General features: G+C 37.1%; 2 protein-coding genes across 6 annotated transcripts in view; one reads left to right on the plus strand and one right to left on the minus strand.

Annotated features, from left to right (window-relative positions):
• Positions 1–3,307, plus strand: part of Hr3 (nuclear hormone receptor 3 ROR-beta) — a 518,235-nt gene extending 514,928 nt beyond the window's left edge. For all 5 annotated transcript variants that reach the window (XM_083142586.1, XM_083142587.1, XM_083142585.1 and 2 more), the window contains one exon: positions 507–3,307. The gene's annotated coding sequence lies outside the window, so the exon portion shown is untranslated. The remainder of the gene's footprint in view (positions 1–506) is intronic.
• Positions 3,308–8,777: 5,470 nt separating this feature from the next.
• The window catches only part of LOC146004163 (sodium channel protein Nach-like), a 56,145-nt gene continuing 41,564 nt past the window's right edge, over positions 8,778–23,358 (minus strand). Inside the window, exons 5-9 of the mRNA XM_083142830.1 lie at positions 17,274–17,571; positions 14,600–14,653; positions 14,029–14,134; positions 11,207–11,313; positions 8,778–9,007 (exon numbers count right to left, since the gene is read on the minus strand). Coding sequence (XP_082998956.1) covers positions 8,889–9,007; positions 11,207–11,313; positions 14,029–14,134; positions 14,600–14,653; positions 17,274–17,571 — 684 coding nt within the window. The 3' untranslated portion in view covers positions 8,778–8,888. The remainder of the gene's footprint in view (positions 9,008–11,206; positions 11,314–14,028; positions 14,135–14,599; positions 14,654–17,273; positions 17,572–23,358) is intronic.

Below are 23,358 nucleotides of genomic sequence, written 5' to 3' on the forward strand. Positions count from 1 at the left end.
TAATAGATCAGAAAAAATATATGAATAAATCTGAAAGAAAGAAAAAAAAATGAAATTGTGCATGGCTGCTTTAAAATGAATTGTTTTGAAATGATGGTTAAAGAATGTTAGTTTTCCAAAACAGAGGATAATTGGGACTGGACTTACAGTTTGCACATGTATATTGAACTGAAGATGGAGAAGCAGATCACTTTATTGCAATATGTGTAAAATATAGTTGATATAATATTTGATTTATTATTCTTGTTATTATTATTGAGATAAAAAGTGAGGCACTGAAGAGGGTGTGGTGTGATTACATACTGTATATTAATTAAGGGGAAGAATGAACTATTTATGTATATCAGGTAACATTGGAATTTTGTTTGAAGTGCTAGTATCTGTAAATCTAATATAGGAACTGTACATAGCATGATTTTTGTACATATCCTGTTGTTATCGCTTTTATTTCCTGCAATAATTTTGAAATGCACATTAAATTTAATTGACACATTTCTCTCTTTCAGGCCAATATGAAGAATAAACCTCCAGTTAGTGCTGGGAACTGGTGCAAGACATCCACCAATCAGGGAACATTACTGTTAAAACTAACCATTCAGGGATTGTGGAACTATTGAAACGAAAAATCTATTCACTTAGATAAATGTTTATGGGAAGCAGACAAAAAAAGGAACTTTTTTTAAGAAATGAAAAAGACTATTGTTTTTTTCCAGTTACAAAGTTATGTCTATGTACAAGAGGGGGAAGCAGCTTGATAATTAGAAAGGTCTGGAGCAATGGTAGCCTGCTTTTTTTGTAGACGATATCTGGAAAAAAAAAAAGAAACTTCATATATCACCCAGCCTATATAATTTTTCTCTCCAGCTATCTCTTATTATACACATATTAGAGAGATTTGTGGTAAGGGCATGCCTTATTCAATGTAGTTCGGCACTTTGTGATTTTAGAACGTACCACATTAAATATTAATTGTTGTTGAAAACATTTTATCTAGAGAGAAAAATTTTATAAACTATTGTTGTTTGCATCTGCTACAGAGTATATATATAAATATATATATAAGAAATGTTGATATATATTGTATGATCTTCACATTGTGTACAGTTCGTTTCAATACTCACTCCTTGTGAATCAGGAAAAAATGGAAAATAAATTAATAAATATATATATTTATCACAGACATGCAAGTGAGATGAAATATGAGGTATGTTTAGTATAAGAACTATACTGAGAAAGTCATTCTCTTAGTAATGTGATGTTAATATTGTGTGGTGCTTGATATCATTAAAAAACAAAAAAAATGAGATTATTAAAAGACAGGTGAACGGATGATGCCTTGTTTCCCCCTCCCCCTGAAAATGAGAGTCAAAATCTTCCGCTCGAAACACAAAGTGAACTCTATTCCACAAAAAAGAAAAAAAAAATCTTCTGCCGAGATTCTACATTTCCCAATGCAAGACTGACGACAGATTGTTCGAACATAGTTTTATGCCATAGCAAACAGTTACAATAATTCACCAACAGTGCAGTTTTTAATCCTATACTGAATTTTTACATGCTGTGTTATGAGTTGACATATATACTGGTGATTGTTAAAATATATATATATATATGTAACAAAGAGAGAGAGAGAAATTGCTTTCTGTTTGATTAATGCCCTCCAGAGAATAATAGCTTAAACAAAGCATATAAAAATTAAAACGGACGTGTTTTTCACCAGTAAATATGCAGAATATTAGCAAGTTTATGTCAATTTAGCAACTGCTGTGAAAAAGGGGAAAAACACAAAGATATGCATTATATATATGTGTGCGTGTTGATAAACAGATACTGAAAACAAATTGTCACAAGACACACAAAAATACTATTTACATAGGTGAAGAATGGAGAGAAAAAATGGAATAGTGGCAATAGTGTATCAAATGGGGATAGCAAATTAAGTAACTATTATCAAGCACTTGATCTTTTGTTGATAGGTAAAGGCCATAATTCATTTTGTTGTTGTTAAAAAAGAAAAGAAGTGTAGATTTTTTTTACTTTACTACCGAAATCATTCCACCCATTTTTTAAACACCCCACTTGAATTTTTATTTATTGGTTTCTTGTTAATATCACTAACAAAATGATGCTTGGCCTTTTTGAAATACTATAGTACTTTGTCGAGTGTATAAATTATTTATTTTAGAAACTTTTTTCCTAACATTTGTCCCTTCTTCTATTTCATGTACATTAACAAGTAGAAAAAAATTCATTTATCTTATCATTTGATAAGTCATACAGCCAGTTCTTTTTAATTATTGCTATTATTATTATTATTATTTTACCCCTCATAGAACTCTGTTGTTTAGAATAATTGAATCACTCCTATGATGGGGTAAAAATCGTTCATATATTCATAATATAGATATAAATAGTGATTGTTAAACAAAGGTACCTGCAGTTCTAAGTTTGTTGCCCCCTTAGGAAAAAATACTGTTTTTTAATTGTATCGTGGAAATTTTTCTTTTTAAAAAAAGCAAAGAAAATTGTGTTAAATTTTTTGAGCATAATGTTACATAGATAAGTTAATGAAATCGAGAATTATCACAGTATAGTATTTTGAGTAAAATATGACAAAAAAAGGCTTTTTAAGCCTGCAAAAAAAAAAGAGAAAGGAAAAAAATGTGAAATGTTAACTGCGTAGGCCAAACTTGAAAGAACCAGTGAAATAAACATACAAGATATAATAATCTTCTTGCATGGTGTTATAAAATAAGTGCAATATATGTTAAAAAAACATAATTCGTCAAAGTTTGCTTACGTTGGAGCAACTGATGAATTGAAGAATGCATCACATTAACCTTATTGCACAATTATTTTTACTGAAGAACAAACTTGCCTGTGTAATTATTGAGGAAATGTTATTTGTTCATTACAAATATTCTGTAGAGTAATGAAAGCTTGTATATTTTGTTTCAAATCATCATTATATTTAACATGTGCTCGTAAAGCCACTATTAGTTCCGATGCCATGCAAGAAGATCTTTTTTTTCTGCCAGTTAACTTAACGGTTGTGGGTTGGTTGGATATTTATTACTTTTTGTTGTAGACATTGTAAGAGAAAGAGGCATTCTGGGACATTTAATTAAAGTGGTATTTTGGCTAGAAATGGCTATTTTTATTACTTTTATTTGTGAACGTGTGTGGACTCTCACAGATAACAATGTGAATGAGTGTGTTAAGTGTGTGTGTGGATGAGAGCTTTTTAGTTTTGTCATCTTTCAGGTTTGTGATTGTCAAAAACAATAAAAAATTACACACTGTTTAATTCTGTCGTGTAATCATTACTTTCATTTTTTTAAAAGAAAATGGCTGTGGACAAGGCAATTTTATTTCCAAATAAAGTAGAACATTTTTGAAGCAGCTGGCAATTGTGATAGTCCACAGTTGAAAACCTAACCCTTCTCCTTTCAATCCCAGTGCCATGGTGGGAATATCCTGGTTTTCTCTTCGTCCTCCTTTCCAGGGAACATATAGTGCTCAAAAATATTGTTGCATAATGTGATATTTACCAAAGGGAATATGATATTGGTCTTCAAGGAAATGTGATATGCCAGGAAATGAGACAGAAAGCAAAAACCTTTATTTGAGAGCAAAGATGAAGTGTTTTAGGTAGCAACACGTGACACATGTTGCTTGGGACTGAGGCAATCAACAGCAATGTTTCACAGCATAGCGGCATGGCAGGCTGCACAACAATAACACTGATAAACAATGAAATACTCCTTTAAATAAAACTAAGTGATCTTTATGTATTCAGATGTGCTGATAACGAATATCGCATTCGTTTTCCTGTATCACCTAAAGTTTTTGCAGAAAACCCACATTTTATAGTTTTATGGTTTCAGGTCTCCACACCCTGCTCCGCATACGGCTTAACGCTTGGTTCCTAGCAAATGGATAAGAACATTTTAGCCACCTTGTGTGTTTATGACTGGCACTTAATATTTCGTGGATGAAACATCTGGCAGTAGAGTAATTTCCTGTTTCTCTGTTAAAATTTGTTCCTTTGTGGGTTAGCCGAATCTTAACTTCCTTTCCGATAACTTCGCGAGTAGCCTTCGCGAGTAGACGTATTTTATGTTTGTGTATGTTCGTGAAATTGTGAATGTAATATTGTGTATAGTGAAGTGAAGTGTAAGTTGTATTTTTAACAAAACGATTAGAGCATTCATAATTGTTTTTTTTAAAGAAATATATTATAACTCAATTAATGAGTTCGCCATGTCACGCAAATGTGTGAATAACCCGAACTTGTTTTGTTATGTTTGCGGGGAATTTACTCCGAAGTCACAGAGAAATACTATGACTCCTATAGTGAAAAAAAATATGAGTTGTATTTTGGAAGTAAAGTAGACGAGGAAAAAAGCTGGGCACCAGGTAAAATTTGTTGTAATTGTTAGCAAACTTTACGTGGTTGGCTAAATGGCACTCACAAATCCATGCCTCTTCGGAAACCCTGTAATATGGACAGGACAGAAAGATCATACTACGGATTGTTACTTCTGTTTAACAAACATAGTGGAATATAGTTCAAAATCAAAACATTCTATATTTTATCCTGATGTTCCTTCAGCCAAGAAATCTATGAGTCATGATTTTATACCAATTCCTAAGCCTCCTAAAGAACGGAAAGTGGATGAAACAAAACCAAGCAGTGCTTCTCCAGATGACGAACCTGGACCCTCATATTCAAACACCGATCCAAATTTTCCTGATCCAAATATACTTCATTTTATTTCCCAATCCGAACTAAATGATCTAGTCAGAGACCTCAACCTTTCTAAAGTTCAAGCGGAATTATTAGGTTCTCGTCTCCGGGGGTGGAATTTATTACAAGATGGTGTTAAGGTGTCATATCGGAAACGCCAACAATCACTGACACATTTTTTTCCTGTTAGTAATGAGTTAACTTACTGCAATGATGTAGAAGGCCTTCTTCAAGAACTTGGAAGGAGTCACAACCCAAACGAGTGGAGACTATTTTTAGATTCATCTAAGAATAGTTTAAAAGTAGTATTGTTGCATAATGGGAATATATACCCATCAGTACCCCTTGTCTATTCTTCCACCATGAAGGAAACGTATGAAAATATGGATACAATAGTAAAAGTGATAAATTATGAAAAAATATGGTTGGCAGATATGCGGAGACCTCAAAATGATTGGTATACTTTTAGGCATGCAGTCTGGGTTTACAAAATTTTGTTGCTATCTTTGCGAATGGGTTAGGGCTGATGAAAAATTTTGTTAAGGATTTGGATAAATACGGTGAGGGTTTTGGGAAAATCATTTCCTAAACTCAGTGATAGTAAGTTAAAAGAAGGCATATTTATTGGGCCGCAAATCCGTGAGATCATTCATGATGACAACTTTGTGGAATTGCTAACAGAAAGAGAGAAATGCGCATGGTTAGCTTTCAGACAAGTATGCTGTAATTTTCTTGGAAATGTGAAATCTGACAGCTACAAGGAACTTGTTAAGAACTTGTTGAAGTGTTATCAGCGCATGGGGTGCAATATGTCCTTGAAAATTCACTTTTTACATTCGCATTTGGACTTTTTTCCCCCCTAACTTGGACGCGGTTAGTGACGAATGCGCGAGAGATTTCACCAGAGTATTTCTGTCATGGAGAAACGATATGCAGGAAAATCGGTACAGAACATGTTAGCAGACTACTGTTGGAACCTCAAGGAAGAGATTTCTGGTGGCAGTTACAAACGGCAGAGTTCAAGAAAGAAATTTTGAAAATGTGAGTAAAAATGTGTTTTTGTTTCCTTTTTTTGCATGAAATTTCTTATTTGAACAGTCAAAATCGGTCCTATATATTTTTTTAAATTTTTTTATATTTCATAGTTATTCACTTTAATATTTAAATCTTATTTCATGAGCAAACAAACAAAAATAATTTCAAATTTCGATGTATTATTACAAAGGAAATTAAATTTTTATTAAAAACAAAAATGAAAATCCAGGGAAAACGATAGGTGATACAGCATTTCTACTTTCAGATTTGGATTCAGCGGGGTCGAATTATAAATAATCGCCTATTTTCGTTCAAAGGAGCAAAAAAAAGTTTGAATTTGTTCATCAGTGTAATCACATGATTATTGTTTCCCATTGTCTAGCAAGAATACGTATGATATGTATCATGTTTTCACAACATGCAACATATGTTTTTGAAAATCAAACAAATTTGAAATGGGTGAGTAAAGTGTGTGTCTTCTGAGCCAGTGTCAACTCATTGTGATACAATCATGATGATTAGTTTGGCAAATGTAAAGATAAGCATAAGCTACTTAGTGGGACTGCTTATCTCCTAGGATTACTTAAATTGCGGGGATGAAATATGGGTTCTGCATGACTTTTTCTTACATAGGTGGTATCAGAGGCCTGCAAAGGAACACACCCAGTTTTCATTTTAATAATAGTAACAATAGCAATAAATTATATGAAAGCAAGTTTACTATACTACATATTGCAATAAAGTGATCTGCTCCTGTAATTTCAGTGTGGACAGCAGAGGCATAGCAGTTTAGAACACCCATACGCCTTGCATTCCCTGAATATTTTTTTTTTAAAAAAAGTGTGCATGCCTAAATAAAAAGTAAAACATTACTAATTGTATACATGTTTGAGCTGTATGGTATTAAAATAGCTATCTATCTCCATCAACATTTCATTGCCTCTTGCTTTAGTTTCACAAGGGAGTCAACTATTGATTGCTAAGTTCTTCCAGTAATTATTACATTGCCTGCATGTGCACAGATCTGTCTGTACTATGCAAATAGAACAGGTCCAGTCATTTAAATACCTTGGCTCAATTAGAAAATGGAAACAATTCAATTGAAGAGATGAAAGAAAGAACTGAAGCTAGAAGTAGAGCATACTATGCAAATAAAAATATATTCCATTCTAGCCAGCCCCATGGCAGAGTGGTTAGCACATTACGATACAGTGCTAGGGATCCCGGGTTCGAATCCTGGCCTGGACGTGAATGTTTATGAGTGTCCATCAATTTCATCATATCATCACTCATATCTTCGCAAATTAGCCAAAAGTGGCACAAAAGAGTAAAGTAAAGTAAAGCAAATAAAAATAAAATAAATAAAAATACTACATTATAAATTAATTTCAAGGAAAACAATATCTAAACTATATCGGTCCATAATAGGACCTTCAGTTACATAAATAAATATCCCATGGCTGTGAAACCTACACACACAAAGAAGATATAATTCAGAAACATGATATTTGAAAGAAAGGTATGGCCCAACAAGACAATCTAATAAAAGCAAGTAAAGAGCTGGATATACTAATAAAATATAAAAATATAAGAAGATGCATAAGAATAAGAACTCAAGCTGACTGGTCACATTGAAAGAATTGTAAATGAAATATACAACTTGATATCTATTGCTACAAGATCACTAGGAAGACCCAAGACCAGATTGATAAACCACGTTAGAAGCAACATAAGATGCATGAAGATTAGTGTGTTGAATAGAGAAGAATGTAATTGAACAGTCCAAACATAGCTGTAGTGCATTGTAAGAAGAAGCCACCCCCCCCCCCCCATCTCTGAAATAACTGGAAACAGTTTGTGTAATTCGAAAGGTGAAATTGTAGCGATATTTTATTATAAATAGTATTGTTTTCTGCAATTTACAGGCCGTCGGTTACAGTGATTAACTGCCATGTCCAACAATATAATCAGAGAAGGTTCCCACAAGACACATTAGAAACATGTTGACTATCGCAACTAGGGGTGTGTGGGACAGAAAATGTTTGGTTGGGATGGGATTGGGAAGGAAATATTAATAATCCTGACATTCGGGACTGATAAAATCCTCCATTTCCTGACCAGGTCAGGAAATTTTCAAATTGTTTCTATGTAGAATATATTAACAAGAAGACTGCCTTAAAAAAATTACACAAAACAACTCACACTGATCTGTAGAAAATTATCGAAAACCACAAAGAAAAGAAGAAACAATACCCATGAAAGAAGGACAACTGCAGTTCATCTTTACAAAGTCTGCTGCCAGTACAGGAAAGTAAATGCAGCTTCTCTTTCAGAGTAGGATCAATGCTTGCCTAGTGTATACAATAACAGTGGTCTCACTTCAATATAATCCTGTGTGGGGTCTTGTGTTGTTTTCAGTCCCTGTGTGTCTGTGATTATCCATTCAACCTCATCTTTGCAATTAGCTAAAAGTGGCAGAAAGGCTAAGTAAAATATTAACTCAATCAAAAAAAACAATGGCCAAGAATTTCAAATCCCATTAAAGAAAAATGTACAAAGAACACACATAAAAATACATTAACATACTTTACAAATTACCTGAACTTATGAACCTAAAAATCGGTCGATCTAATAAAAAGCAATTCACAAACATACATGATTGAATATACCAGGTGAGCAAAAGGTAAGTGTGCACCTACACACATCCCTTTCTTGATGATTGTTGGTACATAAGGACATGGACAGTCAGTTAGTAAGACACTCATTGTTGTCAAGTCACCCATCAAGAAAGGGAAGTTTCTCTGTGCGTAATGAAGCATAGTGTAGGTGCACAGTTACCTTTTGCTCACCTCATATAAAGAACCAAGTACTGATCTCATATTACAATTTTCAATAAAACACATTGTGTACAAATTTTTAGAATTGACAGTTTTTTTTATTTTATTAAAAATCGAATTTACAATAATAACTGAAAATGTTCGATCCTGTGAAAACTTGGGAAAATATTTCTCCATACACATATCTCTAAGCCATCATTATTTATGACATAGAAACTATTTACACTGAGTGTATGCTGTCCACATGACTACAACTGCAAGCACCTCTATTTGTACTTGTTGTTCTTGAAGATGAAGAATGGCCTCACCAGTATATAGTACAAAATTTCTACAAAGCTCATTAAGCTGGATCCCAGAAACAAACCAAATACTCCACCAAGCGACACTGCAAAATAAATAATCATAGTAAGAACTATATTACGACATCGATTGAAAAATCACAATGCTGATGTATGCATGGATTATTTTTAGCTTTTTCACTTTTTAATAATAAAGTTGTTTCAAAGTAAAGAGGAAAAAAATAATAACTGTGTAAGTTACTGTTAACATTTTAAAATATATTTGCTATATTTAAATTATTACTATATTTCTACGCCTACAACGAATAACATCAATTAGATTAACTATGCAGATTAAAAATATTTTGTTACTTCAAATTTAAATTTCCTGTTTCAGTATAACATTAAAATATTTAATACAATCCAATTTGTAGTGGTTCAAATTTTCTAGGAACTATAATGTACAGTGATGTTTAATGACACTATATCAAATACAGAGAAACTAGTACTCACTTTATCCATGAAACGGTTTTTTTCGTTGTTCTATCAATTTCAGAACAAATTTAGATAGACTAAATTCCATCTTAAATTTCTTCCTGGCCATTCTTTGTCACCGAATTCCATCCACAAAACACTTGTAAAAACCCATCCTTCTGAAGATGTTAAATATCCAAACTCCTCACAAGAGACATAAACTGGCTAACCACATATTCCTGCATAAAATAGTGAATGTTAACATCAGAAGTGACCGCCTTCTTCAGGAAATTCCATTTTGAGTGCCACCCCACTCAACAAGAAGCACTCAACTTTTCGCTTCTCAGAAGCCAAGATTGTGCCTCATCCAATGTTCATTGTTCCATAGACTGCCCAGTCAATATAATAATCTGACAAGCCAAATAGACACATTTGGCATATTTTAGAAGACTGTTGGCTAGAAGTATGTGAGTCTCTTAACCACGTAAGTTTAGTTCATGTTATTATTTTTGTTATTTTATGCTATTATTTTTGTTGTTATTTTCTGTTAATACGTTCCAATGTAAAATGCCTAATGATGTATTTGGAATCTTCTATTAAATAAATAAATAAATAAAGATAAATAAACAAAGAAGAAACAGTTTTGCAGATAAAGTGAGTACTAGTTTCTCTGTATTTATCTACTACCGTATCTCTCATTTCCCAATTATGACACTATATTGTTGAGTACAAGGGTGCTCAGTTATAATTTCAGAAATTAACTTTAATTTCTCAAACATGAGAAATTCCTTATACAGAGCATGAAAAGGCAGGGGGTGGGGGGGGGATCAGTTGGACCGACAGTCTAGGGCATAGGCGCTAGCTTCAGTGAGCTGATCCAGTGCTGATAGGTTCCTAGAGAACCAACTTGATAAGATTAAGCAAGGATATAACATTCCATCAGCTGAGGCGAAGCTTAAAATAAGGGGGTGTCAGAAATATTTTCGTTTTTGAATCTGCCCTCTGGGGCAATTTACACATTATGGAGAAATGAGATAGATCGCAAACGCTTGGCAACATTGTTAATATTTAGTTGCAATGGAGTGCTTTCCGGAGCAGCAACGTGCTTTTTGTGTTCGTGCGTTTTATAAAAATAATGATTTTTATGTTGTTGTGTGTCATTTGTACCGGCATCATTATCTTCTGAGTGCTACTGCCAAATGATTAGGATTTTCTTAACTCCTGCAATTGAGGAACATGATGGCTACAACAGAAACACGTTTTTCCAGCAACACTTCTCATGTCATCAATGAATCACTGAATGCTCTTCATCAGTTCTTCCCAGAAGGGGTCATCAGTCGCAGAGGGGACATTAACTGGCCACCGAGAAGTCCTGATTTAACACAGTAGATTTTTTCTTATGGGGGTTACCTTAAGAGTAAGGTATACACCCCAATGCCCCAAAATTTGACAGAATTGAAGCAAAGAATTACAGATGAAATCAATGCTTTTCCTCGTGCAATGCTTCGGCGAGTGATCGGAAACTTTAGTTCAAGAATAATTGAATGTGAAAACATGAACGGTCATCATTTGTCCAATACTCTTTTCCACAAATAAAAATTTAATGTTTAAGCTTTCTCTTGGTAATAAACTTATCTTTATACAAAACAAATAATTAAGTATTTATTTCAATAGTTTTGAAAACGAAAATATTTCTGAGAGGTCAAATTCATACGAAAACTAAACTATAAAATGAATGAAAGTACTACACAGGATTTTAAATTACAGCAAGTTAAGTAAAGTGAAGTGTTACTGTAGTTCCTTTTTCAATTCTTGTTTCCTTTGCAACTGACCTCCAATGTCCATCATTCCCCGAACAACCCTCATCCGTCTTCTTGTCTTTGAAAGCGTCATCGCAACTACTAATGTGATGTTGTCACCATGATTTGCTAGATCATCTCTGAAAGAAAAATAGCAAAAGGATATCATGATGCATTTCACATCGTTCACAAAGACAAAAGAAGTGAGCATAATAGACTAAATCATGTTCTTGGAATGCTTCATGTCAAAATTCAAAGTTCCATTTAAGCCCACCTTGCTCAAATAGGTTAATCGAGACTGGACGTACAGTTTAAATTGGGATCCGAACTGTGTTGCTTCGGTTGTGTCCTAATCATAATTACTAACACATAAAGGTAAGAATTAAAGTCCCATGTCCTAATTGCGAACATATGGAACTTAAAAAAAAAAGTTTTCAGAAACACACAAGGGTAGTGACTCAGAGAATCTAGCAAAAATAGCCAACCTGATTGACTTACCATGGGTTATACTTTCTAAATCTCTCCAAGGTCATTTCACCCTTTCAGTCTGCAGATATAATAAGATTTTAATGTCTTGAAAACCTCTTAGTGCCAAAGAGATGTGGAACTGCACAAATAATGCAGTGGAGGGAACATCAAAGTAAACAGTGAACTAGGTAAGCTACATTCAAGAGTGGAATATCTTATAAAAAGTCTAAAGGGGAAGGCAGAAAAGTCTAATGACATTATTCTTAGGATGGAAATTGAGACTGTTCTGTGTTACAACACAAGTTCATTTTTTTAAATTATTTTCTTTGTAAATGTATAATGTACAACTGCTATGTGTTGTCAAGGATTTTCATACCACTAAAATGAACATCGAAGGTGTAAAGCGGAAGAAGAAATATATTTAATTGGCTGAAAGAATGGCGAGGAGCACTAATAAGTACTAGGAGATTGGTGGTATTCCTAAGTTTTTAAGAGCAGTGTCATATGTTTTGAAATTTGAATTGAAATTTAGGTAAAAGTTAATAATTATATTATTAATTATGAAGGTAATAATTGCAATATTAATTGACAAAGATTTTTTCAGTTAAGAATTTTGCAGTATAGTCGTATAAAAAATAGGCCACACTTTTATTATACTTCGACGACAACTTTAATCATATCGAATTTTCAATGTTTCAAGTGTGACCCACAAAGCACTGACCAGTCTCAAGTGTAGAACCGAATCCCTTTAAAACATTCATTGAGAAGTCCCAGGAAGTGTGAGAAGTTGTAGGTCCCAAGGCAGAAAAATGTGTTTGCAATTAGGACACAGCCTTTCGAGGTTACCAGATGTGCCGGTTAATAATTCTTAATTTCGTCGCTGGATGGCGCTGGAAGCAAGGGTTGGTGCACACACAGTCTCAACTGTTACGTCAGTGTGTTGCCAGGACAGTACCTGTCAAAATGCCGTGGATGTGCAACCGAGTGCGAGTGATCGTGATATTGGGTTTGTGTGGAAAACATGTTGACCTTCAAACCAAATGAGGAGCATGTGCGGCACGTCCTGCTTTTCTTGTTCAATCAAAAGAAAAACGCGAGTGAAAGCCATCGTATCCTTGTGGAAACGTACGGTGACAATGTCCTAACGCAAGACGCTTGTGTGCGTTGGTTTCGACGATTCAAAAGTGATGATTTCGACTTGAAAGACAAAGATTGCCCGGGCCAGCCGAAAAAATTCCAAGATGCCGAATTGCAAGCACTGTTGGACGAAGACGATACGCAAACGCAACAACTGGCAGAGAAGTTAAATGTTGGTCGCCAAACCATGTCTGATCGTCTTCATGCCATGGGAAAGATCCAGAAGGCAGGAAAATGGGTCCCACATCATCTGAACGACAGACAAATGGAAAAGCGAAAAACGGTGTGTGAAGTGTTGCTTTCTTGGCATGAAAGAAAGTCATTATTGCATCTGATAGTGACTGGGGACGAAAAATGGATCTACTTCGAGAACCCAAAATGCAAAAGTCATTGGTTGACTTTTACCTTAAGAGTAAGGTATACACCCCAATGCCACAAAATTTGAAAGAATTGAAGCAAAGCATTACAATCGACCGCAAAACCGAATCGCTTCGGAAGGAAGACAATGCTGTGCATTTGGTGGGATCAGAAGGGTGTGGTGTACCATGAGCTTCTGAAACCAGGTGAAACAGTGAACCGTTCGCTACCGTCAATAACTCATCAATCTGAACCATGCATTGATCGAAAGCACCCAGATTGGGCGACAAGACATGGAAAAGTGATTTTGCAGCACGACAACGCCTCATCACACACAGCGAAAGGCTTCAGAGACACAATTTCTGCACTTGGCTGGGAATTCTTGCCCCACCCGCCATACCCACCAGACTTAATCCTTTCGGACTACCACTTGTTTTCATCGATGTCTCACTCACTTTCCCAGCAACACTTCAACAATTACGAAGATGTCGAACATCTGGATCACCTCAAAATGTGAACGATTTTTCTGGAAGGGCATCCACAATTTGACGGACAGATGGGCAAAATATATAGCTAGCGATGGCGCATACTTCGAAAAAAGCATTTGTTACCTTTCTCCCCAGGTACACTTGTTTTCTTTCGGATCAATTAAGAATTATTAACCGGCACACCTGGTATTCCTGTTCAGGCAATCCTGAATAAGTAGAAATCCTAAATCTGTGCTGCGTGTTTGCATACATAAAGAATGGGAAATGTTTCTTGGAAGGTTCGTTACTTTGAGACGATTTCTCAACGAGCAAAATGTTTAGTTATTTCTCTGGATGCCCTCTAAGCGTCAAAAATTTGTCAGTGACCTTCTATGTATAAACAATCCTCATTACTAAAACACTTACCCAGAACTACCAACTACTGAAAACGCTGTCTCCACACATGATAATGGGCAGTCACAATTGAGTCCATGGTCTCTAAATTCTACTGTGTTCACAGGCTCCAACTTATCTGGAATAAATAAACACAGCACATAGACATTTTTGAAAACAATATAATATTTATTATTTTTCAGCACTGTATTAGAGATTAACGGAAGCTTTTAGCACATTTGCATTGGATCCAGTTTGAACTGGAATTTAAATATAGTGACCCTCAGTCAACCAGTCAACCGTGGTGACGTCACACATCACCAGTGGATTGAAACACAGATATCTGGAGTTGAAATTTAGTAAACATTTGGTCTAGAGGTGAAAGCAAAAGTGTGAGTGGCGCCTCTCAGCGGACAATTGCAAAACTACTTGTGGACAGTAATTCATAGCAATGAAAGTTTGCTGCCTGAGTTCAATATCTGTTTACAATACGTTTATCTGTGCTTTTAGTCTTACCAAACCAAACCTAAGGTACGGTAGCTACGAATTTGAATATTGAGATAGAGCTTATCAGGTGCAACATCAGAGAAGACAGAATATATACCTTCATTATCTTCAATGCATTGTAGACCATTTTCGTCACACAGTGTCTGATTTTCTGCAGATAGAAACAAAATATTTCATTAATTAATTAATTCAATCTTTCCAACACAATGAACCACGACCAATGTCTAAGGGAGATTTCACACCGAAGCAACAAGTTACACTCGACATGCATGAGGATTTTACTAATTGAACTCAAGCTTGTGCAATCTGTCATTCAGCTAAGAAGTTACATGTATCACTTGTCACTTCGGTGTAAAATTTCCTCAACTTGCATGTTACATCACTTGATTTTTTAAAAAAATATTTTTTTTTCCCAACACTTAGTCATATCATCTCTGAAGCTATAAAATAGTTTGGATCTTATACACAAACACACACACATATACTGTAGAGAGATGTGTTCACATAAAGTGGCACACCTGTTTGTGTTATTCCAGGTTCGGGGACGATCAAATGTGATGGTACACCTGAAGTAAATGTTCTGAAAACACATACATTCAGTGTTGCTTACTAATAAACTAAAAAAAACACATGCAGAGAATTTTGTCTTTCGCAGAGTCAAACAAAATGGTTACTTGCAACTTTGCACCGTAAAAATTAATGCACTTGAGTGTCTACTTCTATAATCTAAGTAAAGTATAAGGTGGAAAAATTCATGGAAATGTGTATTTAAAAAAAGAAAAACAAAAAAAAAAAAAACAGCAGAAAACAGATAACCTACAATGACTGGGGGTTCGTTGTGCCAGCCACACATCACCTTCTAACTGGCTGGATGATCTCCCATCTCGACAGGTGGCAGTGAGGCCGGCAGTTGGTACGTAGGCCCTGGCCCTCATGGGCTGTTGCTCCATGGGTTATATTATTATTATATTCAAATGCAGGAACAATTACTGCGTTGCAGTGAGGAATAACTTCATGCTCAAAATACTAATCGATGATTGATGTAAATGTGTTTGTTATATCAGTTTGTGTGTTGACAATTTTTGTAATGCCCCATATGAGTTTGCACCTCCTAGAAATTTTGCGTTCAGGGAGTTAATAATGTTTTCCAAAAGGGGTGCTGCCCCTGTCTGCTACAGCTAAACAGACAAACCAAAATCAATTCCCAACACTGCCCTGCCTGCCTGCTCACTGGAACAGCTGCACACCAATCCGTCCAGATAAAGTAAACATGTATTTTTAACAGCAAATTTAACAATTTAAAATTAACAAATTTATATTATATACAGTCTAGATTAGGGAAAAAAGGGACAACCACGGACATCAAAAAGAAAAGCGAGGAAAAAAAAATGTTACGGGCACTTTGTTCACTGGACATACGCCAACTCATAGCATGATGAACTTCTCGCCACTGTTTGTTCTAGACATTTAGCTACAAAGTACCATTGAAAGAAATTGTTTTGAAATTACTTCCAGGTTGAGCTCAAGATGTGCTAAATTTATCAGACTAATGGAGTTACATAATCATATCAGAGCACCATTGGAAATATGTCTATATTTCACATCATTACTCAAAGATGGAGTGTTTTTTGACATGTGCGGAGATCATGTGTGGTTATATTTGGCACTGAAGTAATTGATTGATTTATTTGGCTTAGTTTACTTCGCATTTCTGCTACTTTTGACTAATTGCAAAGATAAGGATGAATGCTAATGTAGTAAAATTAATGAAGGGACACTCACAAAGGACATCCATATGTACAGGCTGGGATTTGAACCTGGGACACCTAGCATCGCAGCCCGCTGTGGTAACCATAGGCGTAGCTACGGGGTGTGCCGGGTGTGCCTAGGCACACCCTAATGGGCTGCTTTATCAAAGAGAATTAAAAACAGATATTTCAATAAGAGAGAAAATAAGCGGCAGTTTGTAAGAAGTTGAAAATGTCATTACTTGGTACAAACGTGTGCATTATTGCTGATGAAACGAGTGTCTATAGTTTTTCGATTTTTTGATGTCATTGGAGAAATACGATATTTACTGCATTCTACTCTGTACTGCAGCACTTTTCTTCTATACCTGTCACAAGCTGCACGTGTGAGAGAGCTTTCTTCAAGCTTACCCAAGTAAAAACTAAATTAAGAGCAACTCAGAAGCAGGATAGATTGGAAGCCCTGCTCTTGCTTTTGTGGAACAGGAAAAAGCTTAGTCTATTGATGTAAATGAAGTTATTGATGAGTTTAAGAACATTGTACCTTTTGACAGGCATCTCTTGTTATAGATGACGTGTATTTTGATGTATTTGTTTGTAACATTTATGAACATTTTGTGTGTGTGTGTAATTTCTATGCAATTTGATTTTTTCTACTACATATATTCAGAAATTTCCAACACTGTCATTTAGTGAATTTATATTCCTTTACAAACATCAGTGCAGTTAAAGAGCCAAGTGATTGTGTTGCAAAATATGCTATTAAAAAGGTACAAGACCTCATTTTTTTCTTTGTACACACCCAAATATAAAGTTCTAGCTATGCCTATGGTGGTAACCACTCTGCCACGGTGTCCGACATATTGGAGTAATGTTGCATTGCAGTAGATGTTATTCATTCATGGACATGTGGTAAGGAAATATGTGTCTAATTGCATAATGCTATGACTTTAGTGACACCCTCGGTATGTGTTAGTATGTGTGTTTATACACAATGTAAGTACATATACTATGTCTAATTACCTTGGTCATAACCAACAATGCTCTTCGTACAGTTGCAAAGCCTCATCGTCTCACGTGACCTGCACTGGGCGATGCAAGCTGAAAAACTGTAGTAGCGAAAAGCTGTCATCCCGTCCTTCTCGTCTGGGAATTTGCACTTTCGGGATTGCATGGGAATTCTCCGCACATCGGCGTTGGCCGTTTCGTCCGTTACAAGCAAGGTGACGCGGCGATTTTTGGAAATGGTTTTGTACTCGGTAACAAAAGAAGAACCGAATCCACGTTGCAATGGCACGTTGTAGCTGGAGAGGAAATATATCTGCAAAGACAAAAGAACCACTTTTATTTTAGTATTTATTTAATTCAATTATTTAGCTAGAAAGAGCAAACGTCAGGAACCTTAAAAAATTGGAGAAAATCGCATCAACAAGAGAGAAGTTGAATTTCTGTTCCCATCTCCCTATCTGCAATTTCATCCAAGTCACATCAATCCAGATAGGTAAGGTACAGTTCCCTATGCTTATAGCGCCGTGTCATGAAGGCACATTTAGGGGATGTGGGGGTAGGACCCCACACATTCTCGATTTCGGACATTTTTGGAGGTGATGTGATCAGCACCATGCTCCGGCCGCCTTTATCCCCCAGGTACCCATTGATTTGAGGCTGGGTGAACCTGTCGTTTTATGCGAGGACAAGGCCGGGAAAATTCCGACCTTGGATCCCCCACCCCAGGAATTGAACCCAGATCTCCCGCATGTCAGTCAGACACCCTACCGACACCTGAGTCACCAGGAATCCAAGTAACTCAATGGGGTGCCTAAGATTTTCGAAAGGGGGGAAAGTTACGTATACTTTTCCTGCTTTGATGTTCGTGTTTTAGGAATACTGGTCCAAGGGGGGGGGGGGTTACGATCCCCACCAACCCCGCTTGGGCACACCACTCAAAACTCAGGATATTAAGAAACAAAATCGAATTTTATATTCATTCCAATTTTGTCAAAGCGTAAAGTGGCACATGTCCACCACCGGAGACACCAATGGTGCAGATTCTTGAGAGAGGAAGCACCCCAATGGCTGATATAATTTCATTCTGCACAATTTTTTACAACTGTTTTCTGCAGTAATTTATGGCACCGAGGAACAAACATGTGGCATAGCCCCTAGTTATCGCCCCCCCGGGACCATCTTGGGGGAGGGGATGAATGGTTAAGTGTTTCTGATGCTTTCCAGGAAAAAAAAATGATGTCCACAAGAATATATAATTTTTTAACTTAATATTATTGCAACATATAATTACATTAATTTTATGTTCTAGTTAGTGCATGTAAGGGCGAGAGGTTAAAACCCTTGTGCATTTTTTTTTTAGTATTTTTCTTAGATATATATAATCTTGGCCCCCCGAAAATTTACTTGAAGTCAGAGCTACTGAAGCCAACTTTAAGAATAATGTAGTCACGAGTTCAACTAACACAATGAGCTAAGTCAGAAAAATAAATGGGAGAGTGAAGGGGAAAATAATATTTTCTTTTGTACACGCATGAGTAGGTTAGGCAGGAGTAAGGTCCCAAACAAGGCATAAAAACAAGATTTCAAACTGTGGCAGTGTGTTTCGATGGATTATGCGACCTTCTACAATAGAACGTTGAATTATGACTGCGCACAGTCAATACTGGTCCTCCTGGGTTCAGTCTCTGGGTTCTCGGCCTGTGTATAGCGCCGGTGGCAACCCACCATCGTGAGGAAATTGGGGAGCTACGAGTGAGTAGCGTAACCCGGTCTCGGAAATCTCCTACAACGGCTGGGGGTTCGACGTGCTAACCGCACATCTCTAGGCAGGATTGTGGAAGGGAGATTGGCAGCCGGGAGATAGGCCCAGGCCCTTTCGAGGGCTGTCGAGCCATAGGTTAGGTTATTTTTACAGTCAATACTGAATGTAGTGAACTCGGTGGCAATGAACATTCAGTTATAGTGAACAAGAAAAGACAAAAACAAAAAAAGAGTGAAATGTCCAGGAAATATTGTCATTGTAGCATTATAAGAAGTGGTGAAGTCATACTTAATGTAACGTCGTCGCCTTGAAATTAAGGCGATATCCTATGAACGCACATAGAGTTCAGATTCCACTTTAAACTGTAGGTCCATTTCTGATTAGCCTATCTGTGCATAAAGTGGACTTAAAACAAAAACTCAAATAAAACAACCCTACAAAGGATTATGTTGGCCGTTGGTTCAGTCGTCAGAGCCTCGTTGGGTTACAAGATTGCAGTTCCCGAGGTGAAGTACGTTGAAATGAGGTTAACATTTGGGTGTGTCCAGAAGAACACAACATACCTGCGTACTCTTCATTAGTTATTACAGTCGAAATATCTGCTTTCCATAAAAGTCTAGTACTACAGTTATCCAGAGAAAGCAAGGAAGTATTGCAATATCAGTTCCGTGTATGCATGATTACATAGTTTGAAAAAAATTGTGAGCAATTGTTCCATATACAACGCTGTATCTATTTCTTAAAGTTTAGTGTGGTTACATTTGTAGCCTAGGTGATTTAAAATTGCACCTATCTAAAATGTTCCAGGCAATATTGCTAGGAAGTATGACTATGTAATTCATGTAAACCTCTTGAGATGATGGAGGCCAGATTAAGGTTTTTTCTACACCTTTCACCAGTGCCGGATCTACAAGCAGCAAAACCCCGCGGTGTGTGTGGGGGGGGGGGGGGGGTGCGAAAAGTAAGCTTTTAGGGGGCCCTCAGCCATTGGCATAGTACAGGGTTCGTATATGCGTATGTAAAAATAAACGTAGTTACTCAGTGGTACAGAAACGAATACAATATACCTTGGTATACAGGTAAAGGTAATGTTTCCTGCGCATATAGCACCGTGCCATGAAGGCACATTTAGGGTATGTGAGCCCCTCATATTTTCGATGTCGGCAATCTTGAAGGGTATGTGATCAGCACCACGCTGCGGCCGCCTTTATCCCTTCTGCCCCGGTACCATTTGATTTGAGGCTGGGTGGGTTCTAGAGCCTCATTATGTGGGGACAAAGCCGGAAAATTCCAGACCTAAGATCACCCACTCCGTGTTTCCCGCGTGGCAGTCAGACTATAATCAAATGAGGCTAGAATTTCACGAGAAATGCAGTGGTGAAGATTTCGTCCACCTATCTTTCTTTAATCAGGAAAAAGTTAAGACTCCATGATTGTGACAAATGTATCATTTTCCAGGTGTAAGAAAGCAGTGTCATATATACTATATCACATCACGCTCCCTGACATCACCTTCTTCCCATTTAAAAATTGTGAGTTGAATTCAATATGGCGGCCACCAATATGGCGGACGTCCGCTTGGAACGCAACAATGTGGTTCCCCCTAACCCTAACCTGTTTCTATCATGACCAATTGTACCCAGCCTAACTCCCTTACTTTTTATAGGGGGCGTTAAGTGACTTTGGAATCACTCACTAGGTCCTTATATGTGACTTTGTCAACATGAGATCAATAATGACACACACACGCATACATTATATATGTATATACGTTTTTATATATGATGTGTGTGTGTGTGTGTAAAAGTAGGTAGGTAGAGGGGACTTTTGATAATATTTTGCGGGGGGGGGGGGGCAAGCTTTGTAGATCCGGCACTGCCTTTCACATATTTCCGTGGAAAGAGAGGAGTGGTAGACCTGCACAAGACCTGCGAAACATCGCTCCTAAAATGTCATGCAACCTGCGCAACACCCTCGCTTGAGCTTGTCTGCCCACCTGCCCAGATCGTTCCTGGCAGGTATTATAGACCCGCCCGGTACCCGCAGTCTTACGATACCTAGTAGGTCTCAATTCGTTCTTTCCATCAACTGCAGGCCCCTCCCTCTGCATGACGTAGTTGCTTCGAGTAGAAACTGCACCTGTCGCACACTTGTCTGCAGTGTTGCCAACTGCAATATTTTCCACTACTTAGAAAGGGAACTCAAAGATTCGTAAGCCACATCGCCAATGAAATGAGATTTAAGAATGTTGCTACTTTTGCCCACACACACATTGAAATAGGTTTTCCGTGGTAAATGCTCTATAAGAATATGTCGTAAACAACCAATAATCCAGGGCACTACTGGAACATGTCACGTTCGACGCCGAGGTCGCGAGTAGAGCAACACACTGTTCTACTGCGAACACCAGAGCCGTAGCCAGCCAGGGGCATTGCCGTTAGGCAAAAGCGGGTAGGCAAAAGCCCGACAGGAAGAAATGGAGAGACCTGACGTCTATGCCGACCCAGCCAGAGGTTGTAAACGGCAAAGGATGATAATAATAATAGACATCAATAAATATGTCACTTATTATTATAAACTGTTTCATCTATATAAGAACTTCAGTTGGCATCTTCCTGTCCTTTTCAAGCACAACCTATCACCCTATACACCTTTCTTCAATACAAAGTCAACTGACTCTATCGACGGACACTTCACGGTTTGCACCAGTGCACCAGTGTTCTGCCTTTCAATGAAGCGAAAGGAATACTTTTCAATTATCTGTTTAACTTCAAGTTCTATAAAGACTTGGCATTGGTGACAATTCGGAACTAAGCCACACTCCCGTGATTATTTCTAACCTAAGTCAAACTGATCTAACTATATACAGCCATTAACTCAATCATTTACAATCTCTAACCTAACTACGTGTATTTACATCTCTCATTCAGGTAGACACCACACGAAACGGCTAAAGTCTCATTCGGAGTGTATAATGTCACAGCAAGTAAATTCTATTCACATCAAAGAGTTTGTTTCTATCGTCACCGAACGCAAGAGATGAAGTTCTTCATTGCAGAATACAATACTTTAAATTTCGATTTCTTCTTAGTGCAAGTGGCCACAATGGATCTATGTCAGCTGCGGTTTCCAATTCACACAAATGTCATCAAATTTTGCCCTAAGTACATTCCAACTGCGTGAATCTTCTTGATCAAGTTTCTCTCCAACTTCCAGTTCAAATTATTTTTCCTGAGGTAGGAAGGGGTTCCCTCGCGTGTCTTCCTGAGCAATGATTTCTCCAATGTTGTTCCTACTGGGTTCAATTATCACTTGAGGAAGAGCTCTTTGCATTTGGAGGCAGATTATGTACACTCTGCGTAGTCTGCTCCGTTTCTTCTCTATATCTTCGGCAAGTCTAGTGTATCAGACACTTTCGACTCCTATCTTCTTCCCACGTTCTCCTTCAGCTGTATCATCCGGTAAAGCTTGTAGTGGTTGTTCTGATATTGTGCTCAAGATGGCGTCTCCTTCGTCCCTAGAGCAGTGAGGTAACTCTGCGCATGCTTCTGCAACATATTTTGTTGTTTCCTTGAAATCTTCCATCGACGCCATCTCTAGTGCTAGTTGGTCAGCTTCCTGGACGTTTTGCAACATTGACATCCGCTAAATCTTGACGTTTCACTAAAAATACCAGCAATTTAGCTTCAATCAACTGAGCATGGACATGTACAGTCAGAGAAAGAATTACCTGGGGCACGGGACCTAGAATTTCGTAACGTCTTAAAGCCTGTTGTTTATGCAACCCAAATAACAAAATATTCGCTTAAGTTTGTCTGGTGGATCTGAGTTTTCGGGAAGGATTGAGCATTGATAGCATGAGTCACATGACTCATACCCCAGCCACAACAAACAGCTGGGTGCTACGAGGCCTCCAGAAGAAAATTTCAGGAACTGGTTTCTTAACATGAGCTACTCGTAAGGAAATATTCTTTACTGTTTTATTAGTCATTGTCAATAAGGTTCACTGAAATGATGGTTCTCATCACAGACCACATGCTAATTGTTTGAGTCCAGTTTATGCACTGGACCTACAGATTAAAGTGGGAACCGAACCAAATGTCCCTCTATCTTGTATTCAATTCGGAAGCCTTTGATTACAATGGCGAAGACGTTACCACTACGCCATCGGAGAGGCAATGGAACGTCTTGAGACTGAAACCATATTGGGCGTAAATTTTAAAAATAAGACAATATTTTGTGGTCACAGGTTCGAACCGTGGGAGAGGCATAGATTTTTGTGCCATCGTCCATTTCACGAGTTTATAATTCTTCCTCACCGACACGATTAACACGAGT

The sequence above is a fragment of the Lepisma saccharinum genome, chromosome 21 (assembly GCF_977018435.1).
Source record: "Lepisma saccharinum chromosome 21, izLepSacc3.1, whole genome shotgun sequence".
In the NCBI taxonomy this organism is placed as follows: Eukaryota; Metazoa; Arthropoda; class Insecta; order Zygentoma; family Lepismatidae; genus Lepisma; species Lepisma saccharinum.